Source organism: Danio rerio, chromosome 13 (assembly GCF_052040795.2).
Source record: "Danio rerio strain M-AB ecotype USA chromosome 13, GRCz13ab, whole genome shotgun sequence".
In the NCBI taxonomy this organism is placed as follows: Eukaryota; Metazoa; Chordata; class Actinopteri; order Cypriniformes; family Danionidae; genus Danio; species Danio rerio.
Genome location: NC_141033.1, coordinates 20,385,001 through 20,401,643, shown reverse-complemented (window position 1 = coordinate 20,401,643; position 16,643 = coordinate 20,385,001). Strand labels below are relative to the sequence as shown.

Here is a 16,643-nt window from a genome sequence, read left to right as displayed (position 1 = left end):
GTACTACTCTATACTGCTTAGTGAGTGTTGTCTTTCAGATGAGACGTTACAGAGGTTCTGACTGGCTCCTGTTTTTCCCACAGTACAAAGACATGCGCTATAGGTGAACCGAGTGAGCTAAAATTGTCCTTAGTATATGTGTGTGTGAATTAGTGTGTATGGGCGTTTCCCAGTGATGAGTTGCAGCTGGAAAGACATCCGCTGCGTAAAACATTCTGGATAAGTTGGTGGTTCATTCCGCTGTGGCGACCCCAGATTAATAATTAAGAAACTAAGCTGAAAAGAAAATTAATGAATGAAGGAAAATCTTGTGTACACAAAAAGCCTATTTCTCTCGAATATTGATTATCTTCTTTGCAGAGATAATCCATCCACCTCACAGGTGTAGCAAATCAAGATGCTAATTAGATAGCTTGATTACTGCACAGGTGTGCTTTAGACAGGCCAATCTAAAATGTGCAGTTTTATCACACAGCACCATTCAGATGGTAAGTTTTAGCATGCTGACTGCAGGAATGTTCACCTCTCTACTATAAGTCCAACAAAAAGGTGTTTCAGAGAATTTGGTAGTAAATTCAACAAGCATCACAAACGTAGACCATGTGTAACCACAACAGCTCAGAACCTTCAAGATTGTCTGAGACCTGCTGCCATACAATCAAAGAATGTCAGAAAACATCCAAGAAAAGTTCATCTATATGCTTGCCATCCTCATCAGGGATGACTCACTGCAGTTCATCTTTGTAGTGGGCATACACTCACATTTGATGGGTTCTGGCAATTTTGGAGAGATGATCTTTTCACGGATCTTGATTCAAGCTTTGGACAGAATCACATCTCTGCAGTTTAACCTCATCCCCAAGTAAATATGCCTAATCAAATTTAAACTTTCAGTCTTTCAGGCTTGTTTGAAACTTACATGCAAGTGTGTTGAAGCAGGGTTGGAACTTAACTGTAGAGCTGCTGCCATTCAGGAATTTAGTTTGGCATCCTGATTTACATTGTAGTCTTTAGTTTGTTTAAACTGAACAGGTGAAGTGAATATTATTGATCATCTCTTTACGGGCCAAATTTTAATCTCTTATATTCAGCATATCAGGCAACAGGGTGCTTTTCTTTGCCTTTGTGTTGTTTTGTATGCATTTTAAAGACTTAAGGCACTTATGATAACATTTTAGCAAATTCTGCTAATAGAGAAAGTCATCTGGGCCCGGTTTTTCAAAAGGTTTAGTCCGGATAAAATTGATCCGGATTTAGTAATCCTGTTTTTGCGATCCGTGATCACGTAATCCAGCTTACTTTTTGAGCCAGTTTTTCAAAGCAACATTGGATTGGATCAATTTGATCCAGATAGGAACTTTTCAGGATCACTAAATCTGGATTACCAGTGCTCAATCACAATGTAGATGGATAGATAGACCTATGTAAAGAGCAACAAGTAGAATAGCCAGTGTGGGGTCAATATAACTTTATTTTTATTTGAAATGAAAACTAATAACATTTTATAAATGATAAAATAATTGTAATGATAAATAATAAAAGCAAGAAAAAACCCACCCCATCCTCTTCCAGCAGTCCACTCATCTGAGATCTACAACACTGTACATTGAGGATATTTATAATAAGTTTTAAATATAGATGCATTGAATAAAAAAAAGACAATGTTGAAACCTCCACAATAATGTCAGACTTCCTCATCTGATGTGGAGGGAGCAGCTTGTCTGAGCGTATTCTTTACGAGGCAGATCTCAAGTGTGGTCTTGGTTTGTTGCAGTTTGGTCAGAGTCAGTTGTTCCTTTGCCAGATGAAGCTGAACTTCTGCCCAGTCTCTTTTTACAATTGTATACAAATATAGTAACAGAATAAAATGTATTGTTTTTGGTAAATTTTGACAGCTGTTTGGGGGATTACTTTTTGAGGCCAAACTCTTTCTATTTTGCTGTAGGCCTATATTGAAAGTCTAAATACGTTAAAGCCAATAATCACTATAGCCTGACAGATGAACAAATAAAATTAAAACCTTATAAATAAATAGTATATCTCGTAAGATACTGCATGATCCAAATATAGTTTTATTTAATTATTTTTTTTAAGTTTTCATTCCATTTTGGGCATGAAATCCACACTAAATCCACCCTTCTGATGGGATCAGTTTAATCCAGGTTTTTTGGATCAAAGTGATCCAGATCCTACAAAAAAGGTCTGAAAAACCCAAACTAAAGGTTTGATCCGGATCAAAACCAAGATTGGATTACGTGATCTAATCCGATTATGTAATCCATTTTTTCTTTTGAAAAACCCATTTTCAGGAATTGATCCAATCCCTTATCCAAAATCCTAGTGGATTACTTTTGAAAAACCGGGCCCTGGAGGTTATTTCTGAATGTAGGTTATGTGACAAACTGATAGGTTTAAGGATATCTAATCAGGTAACCTCAGCTTTACATGTGTTCCTAATATATTTTACAATTCTCTATATAAAGAGAATAAATTTAAAGCGCTTTTCTGGACACTCAAACTCCGGAATCTGAAATCTCCTTATCCACCACCAGTGTGCAGCACGCACCTGGATGACGTGACAGCAGCCATATTGCACCAGACTGCACACCACACACCGGCCGATTAATGGAGCCCCCATTAAATATTACCATTTTTCACAGGTATAAACATTAACACACAAACATGCAATCACGCACACACACATAAAAAACACGATTTTAGGGATGACATGTTTATTGAATATTGTGTCCACCCACAGCTGAACCTTTGCCTGCTCACTGACCAAAGCCAGCAGGTATATAAGCATGTGTTGACATCAAATCTGCTCTTTCTACACTGAGTTTGGAGTCAGACTATCATTAATACACACACCACTGATGTGGCAGCAGGCAGCCAAAGGAACACACTCAGGTGATAAGCAACATTAAAATGATTTCTTACACATCGTTTCTAAAGTGCAAAAACAATGCTACTTAATTTCACAATATTTGTCTTAATTTGTCGAACTAAAAGCACCTGAATTAAAAATGAGGCCATATGCAACTCTATGGCTTTGTCAACTAGCTCTGTCAGTTCCAAACAATTAAATAACCCTGAGCTTTTCTCTCAATTCACAGCATTAGCAGGAGAAATGAAGTGTGATGAGGTGGACTGTGATTTAGTGAGATCTTTCCTATTTAAAACTATTTTGAACAACCTTGGCTACAACTATCAAACCTAGACAGCATTTACTTTTCTACCACAACTTTCTTTGCAGCTTCCAAAACAGACTCCAAGCTGACTTTATCTCCAAACTCCTTCTCTCTGTGCTCTAGAAGAACCCCCTGAAAGTGACAAACACAAGACACATGAGGACGAGCAAATGGCTGTAGCTTGGAGTTGGTTTGTAATGACATTATGAAATTGAATAGATTACCTGTCCGCCAGATCCCATGACAAAAACTCCTCCCAGAATGAAGCCTTCTCCGTTCATGTTGCCCTGGTAACCCGCTCTCCAGGCCCTTACAAAGTTTTGCCAAACTCCCAAACGAATGAAACCAAGCCCCCCCATCTTCCTCTGCTGTGGTCCATAAAATGCTTGCTGTTTAAAGACACGTCAGGACAAGCAAATTAGAGAAGCAAAGTCTGATACGCAGAGAATGATGAATTCAAGCAACAATCAACATGTTGTTACCATGTCGAACATAAATTTGCATGTTTGTAACATGAATTAGCATGTTAGCTTGTTTCTAGCATGAATTGGTATATTCTAGAAATAATTCAGGTTGTAATTATCATGTTGCAAATATAAATAAGCTAGTTGTTAGCATGAACTAGCGTGTTGTTAATCTGTTTCTATTGAGGATTAATGTTAACGTGTTTTTAACATGAAATGATCACATGTTGTTAGCATAAACCAGCATGTTGTGACCAAGAAATGCCATTTTGAAAGTCTCACACATTCATTGTATTTCAACCAGTAAACAAGCATGTTAGTATTAACAGTTTGTTAGCATATTTCTAGCAACAATCAACATGCTGTTACCATTTCGAACAAAAATGTGCAAGTTTATAACGTGAATTAGCATGTTAGCTTGTTTCTAGCATGAATAAGCATGTTTCTAGGGTGAATGTACATGTTTCTATCTTGATGTAAATATCATGTTGCAAATATAAATTAGCTAGTTGTTAACATGAACTAGCGTGTTGGTAAGTTTCTAGAGAGAATTAAAATGTTAGGCGACAGGAAGTGCTATCGCCTCAAAGCAAGAAGGTCGCTGGTTCGAGCCTCGGCTGGGTCAGTTGGCGTTTCTGTGTTGAGTTTGCATGTTCTCCCTGCGTTCGTGTGGGTTTCCTCCAGGTGATGCCGTTTCCCCCACAGTCCAAAGACATGCAGTATAGGTGAATTGGGTAAGCTAAATTGTCTGTAGTGTATGAGTGTGAATGAATGTGTATGGATGTTTCCCAGAGATGGGTTGCGGCTGGAAGGGCATCCGCTGTATAAAAACGTGCTGGATAAATTTTGCCGGTACATTCTGCTGTAGCAACCCCGGATTTATAAAGGCACTAAGCCGAAAAGAAAATGAATGAAAATGTTAACTAGTTTCTGACATGAAATGATAACATGTTAGCGTAAACCAACATGTTGCTACCAAGAAATACCATTTTGAACTAGCATGTTGTTAATCTGTTTGTTTCTAGTGAGGATTAATGTTAATGTGTTTCTAACATGAAATAACATGTTGCTTCCATAAAATACCACTTTTCTTTGTTTGTAGTATGAATTAACATTGTTAACATAAATTAGCACATTTCAAACTAGAAAGCTAGCATGTTAACATGTGGCTTATATTAATTAAAATGTTCCTAGGATGTTAGTTGGCATGTTGCTGGCATGCAAGAATCACCAAATTATGTTTATTCTAGCTTTTTTGACACAATGTTAATTTGTGGATAATTTAACTTACCAAGTAAAATAGTGTTTACAAACCTTTTCATCCAAGAAGATCTCCCCAGCGAAGTGAGGCCTGAAGTCCTGAATCTCTGTACCCACATTCTCCTTCACAACAGCATACAGAGGGACACCGAGCTCATCCAGCTGGGGCTTCAGAGAGGACAGCTCAGAGGCCTCCTGCACATACACAACCACAGAACCACACACTAATGCATTTAACATTCAGACTAATGTCATTTTCACAACTGATGGTGTTTATGCCATTATCAGCCCTGTAGATATCGAGATTTTCCCATCATTATGAAGGGTGTTACAGCATGGTTTGGACTACTTTCACACCACAAGTGTGTTTAATTCTACCTGACACCATCTCACTTATGAACCAATCCCAGACCTATTGTTTACATATCATCTTTGCATTAAATCACAAAAAGAAATTGCCTTTTATGCAAAGTGTTTCTAATGCAGGGTCTATAGGCAGGACAGTAAATTTGATATTGTTCTCTCTTTTGGCTATCAGTCTCATGCTATTTTTTTCCTTTTTCTGAAAGTCTTGATACCACTATCTTTGAGTCTTTCTTTTATTATATGAGCAAAGAGGAATGCAAAAACTTCCACTGCTGATAAAGCCCAGCAAGAGCCCACTAAGGGGAAAAAAGTCAGGTTGTGAAACAAGTCCACTGAAAAACTATAAATGTAAGAATGTAACAATTAACTGTGTGCCTGTTGAAACTTTGATTCAAATATGTGGATTAAATATAAAATGCTTGTTTTGTTAAAGATAATCAAAAAGCAATGTTAACATTCTCACATGAGAAAAACTTACAGTATATTAAACTGGAGTAATATGAAGAGATGTTCCTATCTATCAGCTATCGTGAATTGCGATAAATGTTTTGAAAAGCAGGGAACATTGCATTTATTGCAAACTTGCTTAACATGCACAATACTGCCAAACAACTTGTAGAAGATGGAGAAGATGAGTGTGGATGTTGATATTGAGAAAACTATCTTTAATCGAACTGCTGGCCCTTGGAAGCCAAGCATCTGGCCCGAGTCAATACATTAGCCACGTTTCCACCATTGTGCCTAAAGCGAGAAAACAAAACACAAAAGAAAAAACATATAGCTGGCCAGTTTAAGATAGGCTATTCCATAAACACCTTATAGGCTAGAGGTCTTTTTGCTTATGATCGCCCTAATGTTTCCTTTTTGAAATGTAAGTCTGTTGCATAAAATAATAAAGTAGTTTTAATTTAATAAGTAATATTTCTTTGCTGCGTCCTCCTTGATGTTTTAATGACGCATAATAATCTTTACACCATATTAAAGACACAGCAGTGAGTGTGACTGAGAGACCAGTCGAAAAAGCGCTCACTTCACAGCTCTGTTGATGCCGCGAGCGGCTTGGTTTCTTTCTTTCTTTATTCATTTATTTATTTTGGAGATAATAGAAAATATGAATACAACAGAACGACATAAAACTTTACAAAGTACTTGTCCACTTTTGTAGGCTCAAAACAATAGTGTCATATAAATAAAATAGCCTAAGCTGTATTGAAATCATTTAAAGAACTACAAAAATGTCAGATATAATAAAATCACATTAAATAAATAAACCAATATAAAACAAACAAAAGCTATACAACTTAGATATATACAATACAAATAAATTAAACCCTTTCAAGTAATTTTAAACTTTCATTTTACAAAGGCCTTTCTGAAAAAAATTTAGATATTTTCAGAAAAAAAATCTATAAACAACAGAGGAGTTTTTAAATATTTTTTTATAAAGTATTTGGATGCAATGATATTAATCATAATTTTTTGGGGGAGAGTGAAACCATCCGAAACTACCTTCTTTTCTGTCAATAAGTCCAGCGCAGTGCTGCTTTATAAACAGATTGGGAAAAACTGCACGTAAAAAATGTGTTTTATGCCCTTAAACAAGTGTTTATGTTTTTAAATGACGTGGTAAAAACTACAAATTTTATTTTAAATGTTGAGCTTTATTAGTGGATAGCTGCTGAGTACAACGATATATAGGCTATAGCCTATATTTTAGATTAGATTAGTTTCAACTTTATTGTCATTACACATGTACAAGTACAATGCAACGAAATGCAGTTTAGGTCTAACCAGCAGTGCAATAGCAGCAAGTGCAGGATACAGGAATAAGTTATAAAGTGCAGTTATAGAAAACTATGGTGATATTTACAGATGGATGTACTATGAACATTATATACAGGTTGGATAAGCTATGAACAGATTTACAACATACAAATTATTACTTGCTCTTATGTCCTTAAACACTTAACGGTTCCCTTTAATTAAAATAACCGAATAATATACAACATCCTAAAATTTATTCTCTTTAATAAAGGAGAATTACCTATTAAGTGTCATATAGCCTAGGGAAAATTTTACATGTTTTAGGTCTTTCTGGAGCATTTGGGCTGAATGTCTGATGGTGTCTACAACAAGGATGTTATAAAATACATTTTAAATGCGACGCATGCTGCTTTCTTTACAGATTTAAGCGTGTTTGTGAGCTTAAAATCCTCTGAAGTTAGTCACTATGCCCACCGTCAAATGATCCTAAACACATGCCGTGGTCAAGCTTCAAAATAGTTCAGCTTTTGCTGCTGTGTGGATTAATACTGAATGTGTGTGATGGTTAAGGACAGAGCAATATGCAGGTGTTTAACTGTATTGCTTTAATGCACTCCTGCATTAGGCTCACACATACACTCTGCACTCTGAATACTTCAAAATTGTTGATATGCATGGTGGACACTTTTCTCACGCTGAACGCATCAAAAAATCGCAGCAGACTGGGTCAACGGACCAATCAGCACAGATAAGCATCGCATCAAGGAGGGGATTGGGAACAAATGAATCGCTGAACAAGTCATATTGGAATCGTTGAGATAATTCTGTAAAAATAAATGCATATTATAAAACAACGAAAGTGTTTTTTTTTTCTTTTCTTGCATGCATTTCAACATACTGTTGGAGACCCCCAAAACCAAAATATGACCTTTTTGTAATGCAGAATAAGGGCTTTTTAGCCAAAACTGTGCTAATACTCTGCTCTTACAAGTAGAATGTGCAATCAACGAAGATTGACCACCGGGCTGGTCAAATTTAGCCAGGAATCCTCCAACACTAAATTGGCAAGTGTTTCAGTTTAATTGTCCAATCCCTGTTTATTTTGGTGGGTTGAGGAGGGAATTTCCCACATAAGTGTCAGAAAACTTGCCTGAAAACATGGATATGGTGATGTTTCTTTATAAATATTTTATAAAAATTAAAGTAGTCTCTTTCAAATAAAAAAGAGTATTATGACCACTTACCTCTCTGCACAAAAATCATCCAGGTCGCCGGACAGCCATAATCACTGCACCTGACTTCTCCCAAAGAGCTTTTGCTTTTAAAGACCTCTCATCTGAATGGATTTAGATGGAAAAACAGTGCAGGCTTACCATGATGGCTGAATGGAAATTGTACAAAATGATTTAAAAATCCCAAGGATCACTTCCACGGGATTTCAGATAATTTCTTACCACCGTCAATGGTTTTGAGGTCAGCGTTCGCAAGATAGTCTACAGTAGCAGGTGCAGATTTAGTCAGCAGGAAGTCAGTGTTTGCAAGTATTAAGCCAGCAATAGCGGCACCTACTGCCCCAAGGCCAAGTGACCACATGCCCATGGCTAGCGTCTCACCCTCCAGGACAGATGATGCTGAAATGAACAAATATGGTAGATTAAATCAAACAGTACAGTAAAATGCTCTAGTCTTTTCATGAGCTTTCTTTGCATAAACAACCGCTTAATTTTGTACTGAAGACAAGCATGTAATTTCTATAACCCCAAGACATGCTGGGGCAAGAGCAGTACCTTTTTTGTGACTAAAAGAAGGCTTGCCATTCTGGCTTTCGCTTGAAAAGTGCCGATTTGTTGGAAAAGCTTGAAAGAATAGCGAGTTGACAGCAGTGGGGAGCGCTAATGTCTTGACTGCCAGTCGCCATGTTGAGATGGTCAATGGAAGATGTTTTGGAGGAATGTTATAAGCTTTAACTGTCTTATAAGAAGCTAAAGGCCGGGCAGACTGTGACACAGAGACCCTGTACATCACATCACTATTATTCACACAAACAGAAAATCTTCCTCTTGGAGACAAACGGGTCAAAGGCATGGGCCGTAGTCGCATGAGAGCCATTACAAACATCCAGGGTGAGTTTAGCCAACCTTTCCCAATCAAGCAGAAGTGCAGTTTCAGTGGAAAGCTCTGGAGAGGAAAGGAAAACAGTGCTTTACCTCTCAGTCTAGGAGTTTGTATGATAAAACTAGCTCCAAAATAAAGATTAAAGACTATTAGGGACTATGTGGGTTTGAAAAGAAGTGCACGTTCACTATCCATTTAAATTTAAAGACAAATGCTGTGAATTAAAGTTGTGAGACAATTTTATTTAGACTTTCTTGCTTCCAAAATAAAACTGCTTATTTACAGGAGGATATCATTAAATTTTATTGAAGTTCAGTCATGACAACTTTGAGAGACTTAGTATGGTAAAAATATGTACATGGCAATGTTGATGTGTTTGGTCTTGGCAGCATAGATCTGCTATGCTAATGCTACTGCTTTGATTATTATGGCAGAACAAGTACCGAGACTTGCTACTGGCAGTAAACTCATACACTTGCAGTCTGAGAATATAACACACTGCTGCAAATATAATAAACATGAAACCCCCGTAGCTGATCTGAACACATGTGGAACTGGGGTGGAGGATGGTCTCAGAAAAGGCACTAAACATTGTTGGCATAAAACAACACTAAAGCATTTAAATTGTTTAGGAGCAAGCAACTTCACCTACATCATGTAGTTGTTGGTAGGAGCAGATTATGAAAGACCTATCAGCATGCGAGCACATGAGTTTCACAACAGAACTTTGTATGTGTTCGATTGTAGTTATTTAGAAAAAATCTGTAAATTAAGTGTTTCCTTGTATAATGCATAGTTAGTTACATTATTAAATGTGTTTGATCACAATAATTTAGGAAAAACCTGAAAAAATGGTTTACTTTAAAGTAAGAAAGAGTAAAAAAAATCTAATTACAAAAACCTAATATTAAAGTCAAACATCGTTATTATTTATTAAAAAAATATATATATTTTTTTTTTCTATAAAACTAAATTAACATATTTAAATGTTTTATTATTGGTTTTATTGCACTTTATCACTTTATTTCAATAAAATATTTCGCTGTAATTTTATAGTTTTTGTTTGGCAACCATAGTAGCCTGCTTGTTATTTGACATATTTATTACTTTTACTTACTATATATATATATATATATATATATATATATATATATATATATATATATATATATACACACACTCAACAGTATATAATTATATATTGTGCAGCTAAATAATTCAAATTAATAAACTTAAGGGCATGACAAACTACTGTAGTAATTCAATGTTGATTGACACAATTTTTCTACAATTTTTTGACACAGTCTTGTTTGATTTCAATGAATGGATTTCGTACAAATGCTTTTGATATTTTTAACATGAATAGTGAACATCTAATTCCAAATAGCGAATCAATGAAGACGTGTATTAGGCTTGATATTAACTCTTTTTATTTCAGTTGAACATTGGAACATTAATAGAAAAACCACCTCTATTTCAGACACAAGCAATTAATGGTAATGAAAATAAAATTTGTAATAAAGACTTATTCACATCTTTTCAGAATAAAGATTGAATGGACAATTTTGATTAGAAAAAAAATGTTATTTTATTCCTCTACCTTAATATTTGGATAAAACATTTGTATTGTGTTTACTTACTGTTTTAAGTCATGGCCAAGGACAATTTACAATGCTTTATTTTAACCTATTTAAAAAGGACTTAAGTAATATCTATATTAAATAATAACTTTTATTGCATTTAAAAAATGTATTATCAAATTTATTTATTAATGCAATTTATATGTTCATCATGCAAAATAATTTTATTACACATTACACATTAAATAATGACATTAATCATTACAATATGTAAAAATCAAATGCAATTAAAATAATGCACTACACTTGTTTTTGTAAAATAGTCAGAATTTTTAGCTCCTCTTTGAATTGTTTTCTTTTTTTCTTTTTTCAATGTTCTCCAAATGATGTTTAATGGAGCAAGGACATTTTCACAGTTTGTCTGACAATATTTTTTCTTCTGAAGAAAGTTTTATTTTTTATTTCGGCTAGAATAAAAGCAGTTTTTCATTTTTGAAACACCCTTTTGGGGACAAAATTATTAGCCCCTTTAAGCTATTTTTTCCTCAACTGTCTACAGAACAAACCACTGTTATACGATAGCTGGCCTACTTACCCTAACCTGCCTAGTTAACCTAATTAAACTACTTTAAGCTGTATAGAAGTGTCCTGAAAAATATCTAGTCAAAGATTATTTACTGTCATCATGGCAAAATGATAAAATAAATCAGTTATTAGAAATGAGTTATCAAAACTATTATGTTTAGAAATGTGTTGAAAAGAATCTTCTCTCCGTTAAACAGAAATTGGGTTAAAAAATAACCAGGGGGGCTATTAATTATAAATAAAAACATTTTTATTTGACATGATTACAAAACTATAACTGTGGTAGGGCTGGACGATATGGCAAAAATGCAATCTAGATAATTATTTTTTCATATTAAACAGTAAAAATATACATTTCAATATAAGATGTTAACCCAAGAATGACTGAAGCCGCCAAATGAAAATATATAAAATATCAACAACTTCTGATACTAACTTTTAGATTCCCATTGTTGCACATTTCTGCTATGTGATTGGCTCTCTAGATCAATCAAGAGTAAAGATGTCCAGAGCTTATCATTGTTTTTGACATTTTATTGTGATTCGATGTTATATGGTTCATCGGCCTAGCCCTAAACTGTACAATTAATTGTACCTAAACTGCATAATACTTTTTCAATATTATATTACCCGTGAGAACAGTTAGGATACACATTTAATATTTGTAGACAACTACAAGAGAACATTCAATGCAATTTAGAACTCTCAAAACGGCCTAATGTACAGGCATGGTTTAATTGATGGCTTGCACTTCTTAAACAATGTTTATCCACCTCAAAGAATTATATATTATTAAAATGCATAATGCAAGTTCCTTAAAAGGCAAACCTATACTGTAAATTACCTCACATAGAAAAACAACAAAGCTCAAGTACAGACAAATACTACAAATACTAGGAACAGTTACTACAAATACTACAAATACTAGTTACTACAAATACTAGGAACAGTTACTACAAATACTAGGAACAGTTAGCATTACTGTAAACAAACTGTAAGTAACATAACTGTAACGTTATGTTATCTTAAAAGCTGATTTGTAAAAACAAAAACGAACAGATTATATTATTGAATGTATTAGTAATAGTAGTAATAACAACAACATATAAAAACATTAAGTAACGTTATGTCTACATCTGGTGTGAGAGTTTATAGTCAATTATCACGTTTTACTTCATTCAAAACTGTTAACGTTAACTGACGCAACATTAACATTAGCTAAATTTAACGATGGCAGAATCGACTAGAACACGTGTTCAAGGATATTTACGTAAATGTACTTACTAAAGCAATTCCTTATGTAATGCCGAGTCAGCATGCAGAGTATTGTATATTGTGCACTGTTTGCAAATAGGGCTAAAGTGCATTTGGGCTAACATCTGCTGGCTAGCTTGGTTGCCTAACGTTAGCTAGAGAGTAAGGTTGCTACAACGAAAGATAAAATCTAGGAATATTGTCTACTAAAAACATAATTATGTGCATTAAGGGACTGCTTTCATGGGTTAACATCACAACAAAACAAATAACACTCACAGCCTGCAGTTCAGTTCTTCAGACGGGATAGACCTGTATGTGACACAGACGAGTTATGTTGGAGAAGGCGAGCTTGTCTAATGTCTTAAAGAGACAGGCAGCGACAAATATAAGTTACTGTACTGCTCTGGACTTTCACAGTGTTATGAGGGTTGTTGACGTTGCATTTTCAGTGTAACAACTGACAAATATGAATATAATTAGTATTGTCATCATTCTAAATGCAGCAAATTGTTTTTATTCATTTTCTTCCATGGACCTTTATAAAAATTACTGCATTCCCTAATAAAAAAAAAACAGCTTAAACCAGCCTGGACTGGTTGGCTGATTTTAGCTGGTTAACAAGCCTGGTTTTAGAGAGGTTTTGGCCATTTTACATTTATATTTATGTAGGGGTTTTATATTCACACATTCGTCCTATATTGTTTACCATGGTACTTTGAACATTCAGACTGAACTCTCGTGTAAATATGACGTCAAAACAATATTAGGACTATTTTATTGACTGTGAACAATGTTCTATTTTGATAGTCACTGGCTGCTAACATGATTTCATTAATAGGGATTTGCAAAGAATTCTTTTCTGAAATTATTAAAGAAGAAAGTCCAAATGTGTGAATATAAAAACGAACTCCACCTCAATCTATAGTGTGATTTTCTTAAGTACAGTTTAATATATCACTACTTTTATAAATTAAAAATAAAATCATAAATTAATTAATTCGTTTGTTTTCTTTTCAGCTTAGTCCCTTTATTATTAACCGTAATGAACCGCCAACTCAACGATCGGGTTGTCAAGGTCCTAAGCTTATACCTCCACCCGTTCCACAATGCACCAGCCCCTTATGGCTCCCTTAGTGGGTGGTGGGCCTGCAGGAGGATGGTGCCACATTGCTCCTTCGGGCTGAGCCTGGCCGGGTTCTGTGAGATAAAACCCAGCCACCAGACCCTGGCCTGGCTCCAGGGTGGGGCCCCAGCTGCACCATACCGGGTGGCGTCACGGTCCTTGCTGTTGTTGTACTCAAAAGGGATTTTTGAACCGCACCTAGTCTGACTCCTCACCTAAGACCTTTTTGTCTTGGGAGAGCCTACCAGGGGCTTTAGCCCAGGGGACCACAGGGTGTGCTCCAACTATAGGGGGATCACACTCCTCAGCCTCCCTGGCAAAGTCTATGCCAGGGTACTGGAGAGGAGGATCCGGCCGATAGCTGAACCTAGGATCCAGGAGCGTCAATGTGGTTTTCGTCTGGGCCGTGATAAACTGGGCCAGGTCTATACCCTCACCAGGGTGCTCGAGGATTCATGGGAGTATGCCCAACTTGTCCACATGTGTTTTGTGCACTTGGAGAAGGCATTTGACCGTGTCCACAGTGGCATTCTGTGGAGGGTGCTCTGGGAGTATGGGGTCAGAGGCGTTCTGTAAAGAGCTGTCTCGTCCCTGTATAAACAGAGTAGGAGTTTGGTTCGCATTGCCGGCAATAAGTCAAACCTGTTTCCAGTGCATGTTGGGCTCCGGCAGGGCTACGCTTTGTCACCAATTCTGTTAATAATTTTCATAGACAGAATTTCAAACCATAGCCCTGGGCTGGAGGGGGTCTGGTTTGGCGACCACAGGATTTCATCTCTGTTATTCGCAGACTATGTTGTTCTGTTGGCTTCATTGAACATGGACCTTCAGCATGCACTGGGGCGGTTTGCTGCCGAAAGTGACGCAACTGGGATGAGAATTAGCACCTCCAAGTCCGAGGCCAAGGTGCTCCACTGGGAAAAAGGTGATTTGCCATGTCCAGGTTGGAGAAAAGTCTTTACCCCAGATGAAGGAATTCAAGTATCTTGGGGTTTTGTTCACGAGTGAGGGAAGGATTCCAATGGTCATGAGCTTTGGGTCATGACCGAAAGGACAAGATCTCGGATACAAGCAGCCAAAATGAGCTTCCTTTGCAGGGTGGCAGGGTGCACTCTTATAGATAGGGTGAGGAGCTCTGTCACCCAGGAAGAGCTCAGAGTAGAGCCGCTGCTCCTCCACATCAAGAGAAGTCAGCTGAGGTGGCTTGGGTATCTGTTTCTTATGCCTCCTGGACGCCTACCTAGGGAGGTGTTCCAGGCATGTCCTACTGGGAGGAGGCCTCGCGGAAGACCTAGGACACGCTGGAGGGACTATGTCTCTCGGAGCTGAAAGGATGTCTGGGGTTCTGTCCTAAGACTGCTGCCCTCGCTACCCGGCCACGGAGAAGCAGTAGAAAAAGAATGAATGGATGAATAATCGAAATTTATAAAACAATACATTTATTTGTTAACACCACTGTGTTTTCCTCAAATTGACTTTTGCTATGCTTGCTGCTTTCCATTTCTTTGCAAGTGGTCAGAGTCTTTGCCAAACATAGTGTGCAACATGCTTCCCACAAACATTAGGAATGCTGGTTCCTTGGACTGTTTTACTTTCTTGTAAGCACTTTGGGTCTTAAAAAAGCGTGTTATAAATAAAATGTATGATTATTATTATTATTATTATTGTTAAATTATAACAGTTTTTATTTTTGATGAACAACCCTTAACCTGTAAAGCCCACTGTCAGTGAATTACAACATCACTTTTAACAATTTTTTAAAAAAGGCAAGCGATTTATTTTTTTTTTCCTCAAAACCACATTTACATCATTTATGGGTACTATTGTGTGTCCTCACGATGCAATTGGATAGAAAAGGGGTTTATTGGTCTGGTCATCCTGCTATGAACTTACTCTACCTGCAGTCTTCGCATTGAGCTGATCTGTTTTTGCACGTCTGGATTTGTCAAGATTTAAATTAAAATTCCTTCAAAATTTGTTGTGTGTTTATTACAATGTCTAGAACACAGACAGTTGAAGTCAGAACTATTAGCCCCCCTGAATTATTAGTCCCCTGTTTACTTTTCCCCCGATTTCCATTTAACAGAGAGTTTAATAATTTTATTCTAATTCAAATTCAAATTTAATTCAAAGTCATTTCTAATAACTGATGTATTCGATCTTTGCCATGATGAGAGTAAATAATCTTTGACTAGATATTTTTTCAAAACTCAACTAGGATTAACTAGGCTAATTAGATTAACTAGGTAGGTTAGAGTAATTAAGCAATTGTATAACGATTGTTTGTAGACTATCAATTATATATATATATATATATATATATATATATATATATATATATATATATATATATATATATATATATATATATATATATAGCTTAAAGGGCCTAATCATTTTGACCTCAAAATGCTTTTGTTCTAGCTGAAATAAAATATAAGACTTTTTTTCAGAAGAAAAAACATCTGACATAACATGACAATTCCCTTGCTCTGTTAAACATCGTTTGGAAAATAAATAAAAAAGAAAAACAAATCAAGAAAACTATTGCACAAGAGTTTTTTTTAGACAAGTTATTAGCTGAATAGGGACCTTTAAGACGTGTTCATTTACACTGATGGCGAAGCATCTTTTCTACTTCAACAAAGCTTTTCAATACGAAGTAGTGTGAGGACATCTAGTGGTCACAACACAAACCAACACAGATAACGATTGATTCCTGCAAACCAACGTTTCACTTTCCGTTCAACACAAGATGTATTTGTTGTTGTATAAAAAACAAACTCATTAGTCGGGTGGCTTAGTTTAGTAAGAGCACAGACTGGAAACACGAGATTTAATAAACTACACCAATAAAACCTAATATCATATACTTAATGTGCAGTTAATTAGGTATGAACATAACTTCGGCAGCTCCATTATGCTTTATTATAATAAT

General features: G+C 36.0%; 1 protein-coding gene across 3 annotated transcripts; it reads right to left on the bottom strand.

Moving 5' to 3' along the window:
* Nucleotides 1-2,715: 2,715 nt before the first annotated feature.
* Nucleotides 2,716-12,945, bottom strand: selenou1a (selenoprotein U 1a). 3 transcript variants are annotated; one of them, NM_001354552.2, is given in 7 exon segments: nucleotides 2,716-3,323; nucleotides 3,416-3,580; nucleotides 4,970-5,110; nucleotides 8,290-8,381; nucleotides 8,500-8,676; nucleotides 8,833-9,223; nucleotides 12,859-12,945. In NM_001354552.2, coding segments are annotated over 5 exon segments (639 nt in total). In that variant the 5' UTR covers nucleotides 8,645-8,676; nucleotides 8,833-9,223; nucleotides 12,859-12,945; the 3' UTR covers nucleotides 2,716-3,227.
* Nucleotides 12,946-16,643: the final 3,698 nt, after the last annotated feature.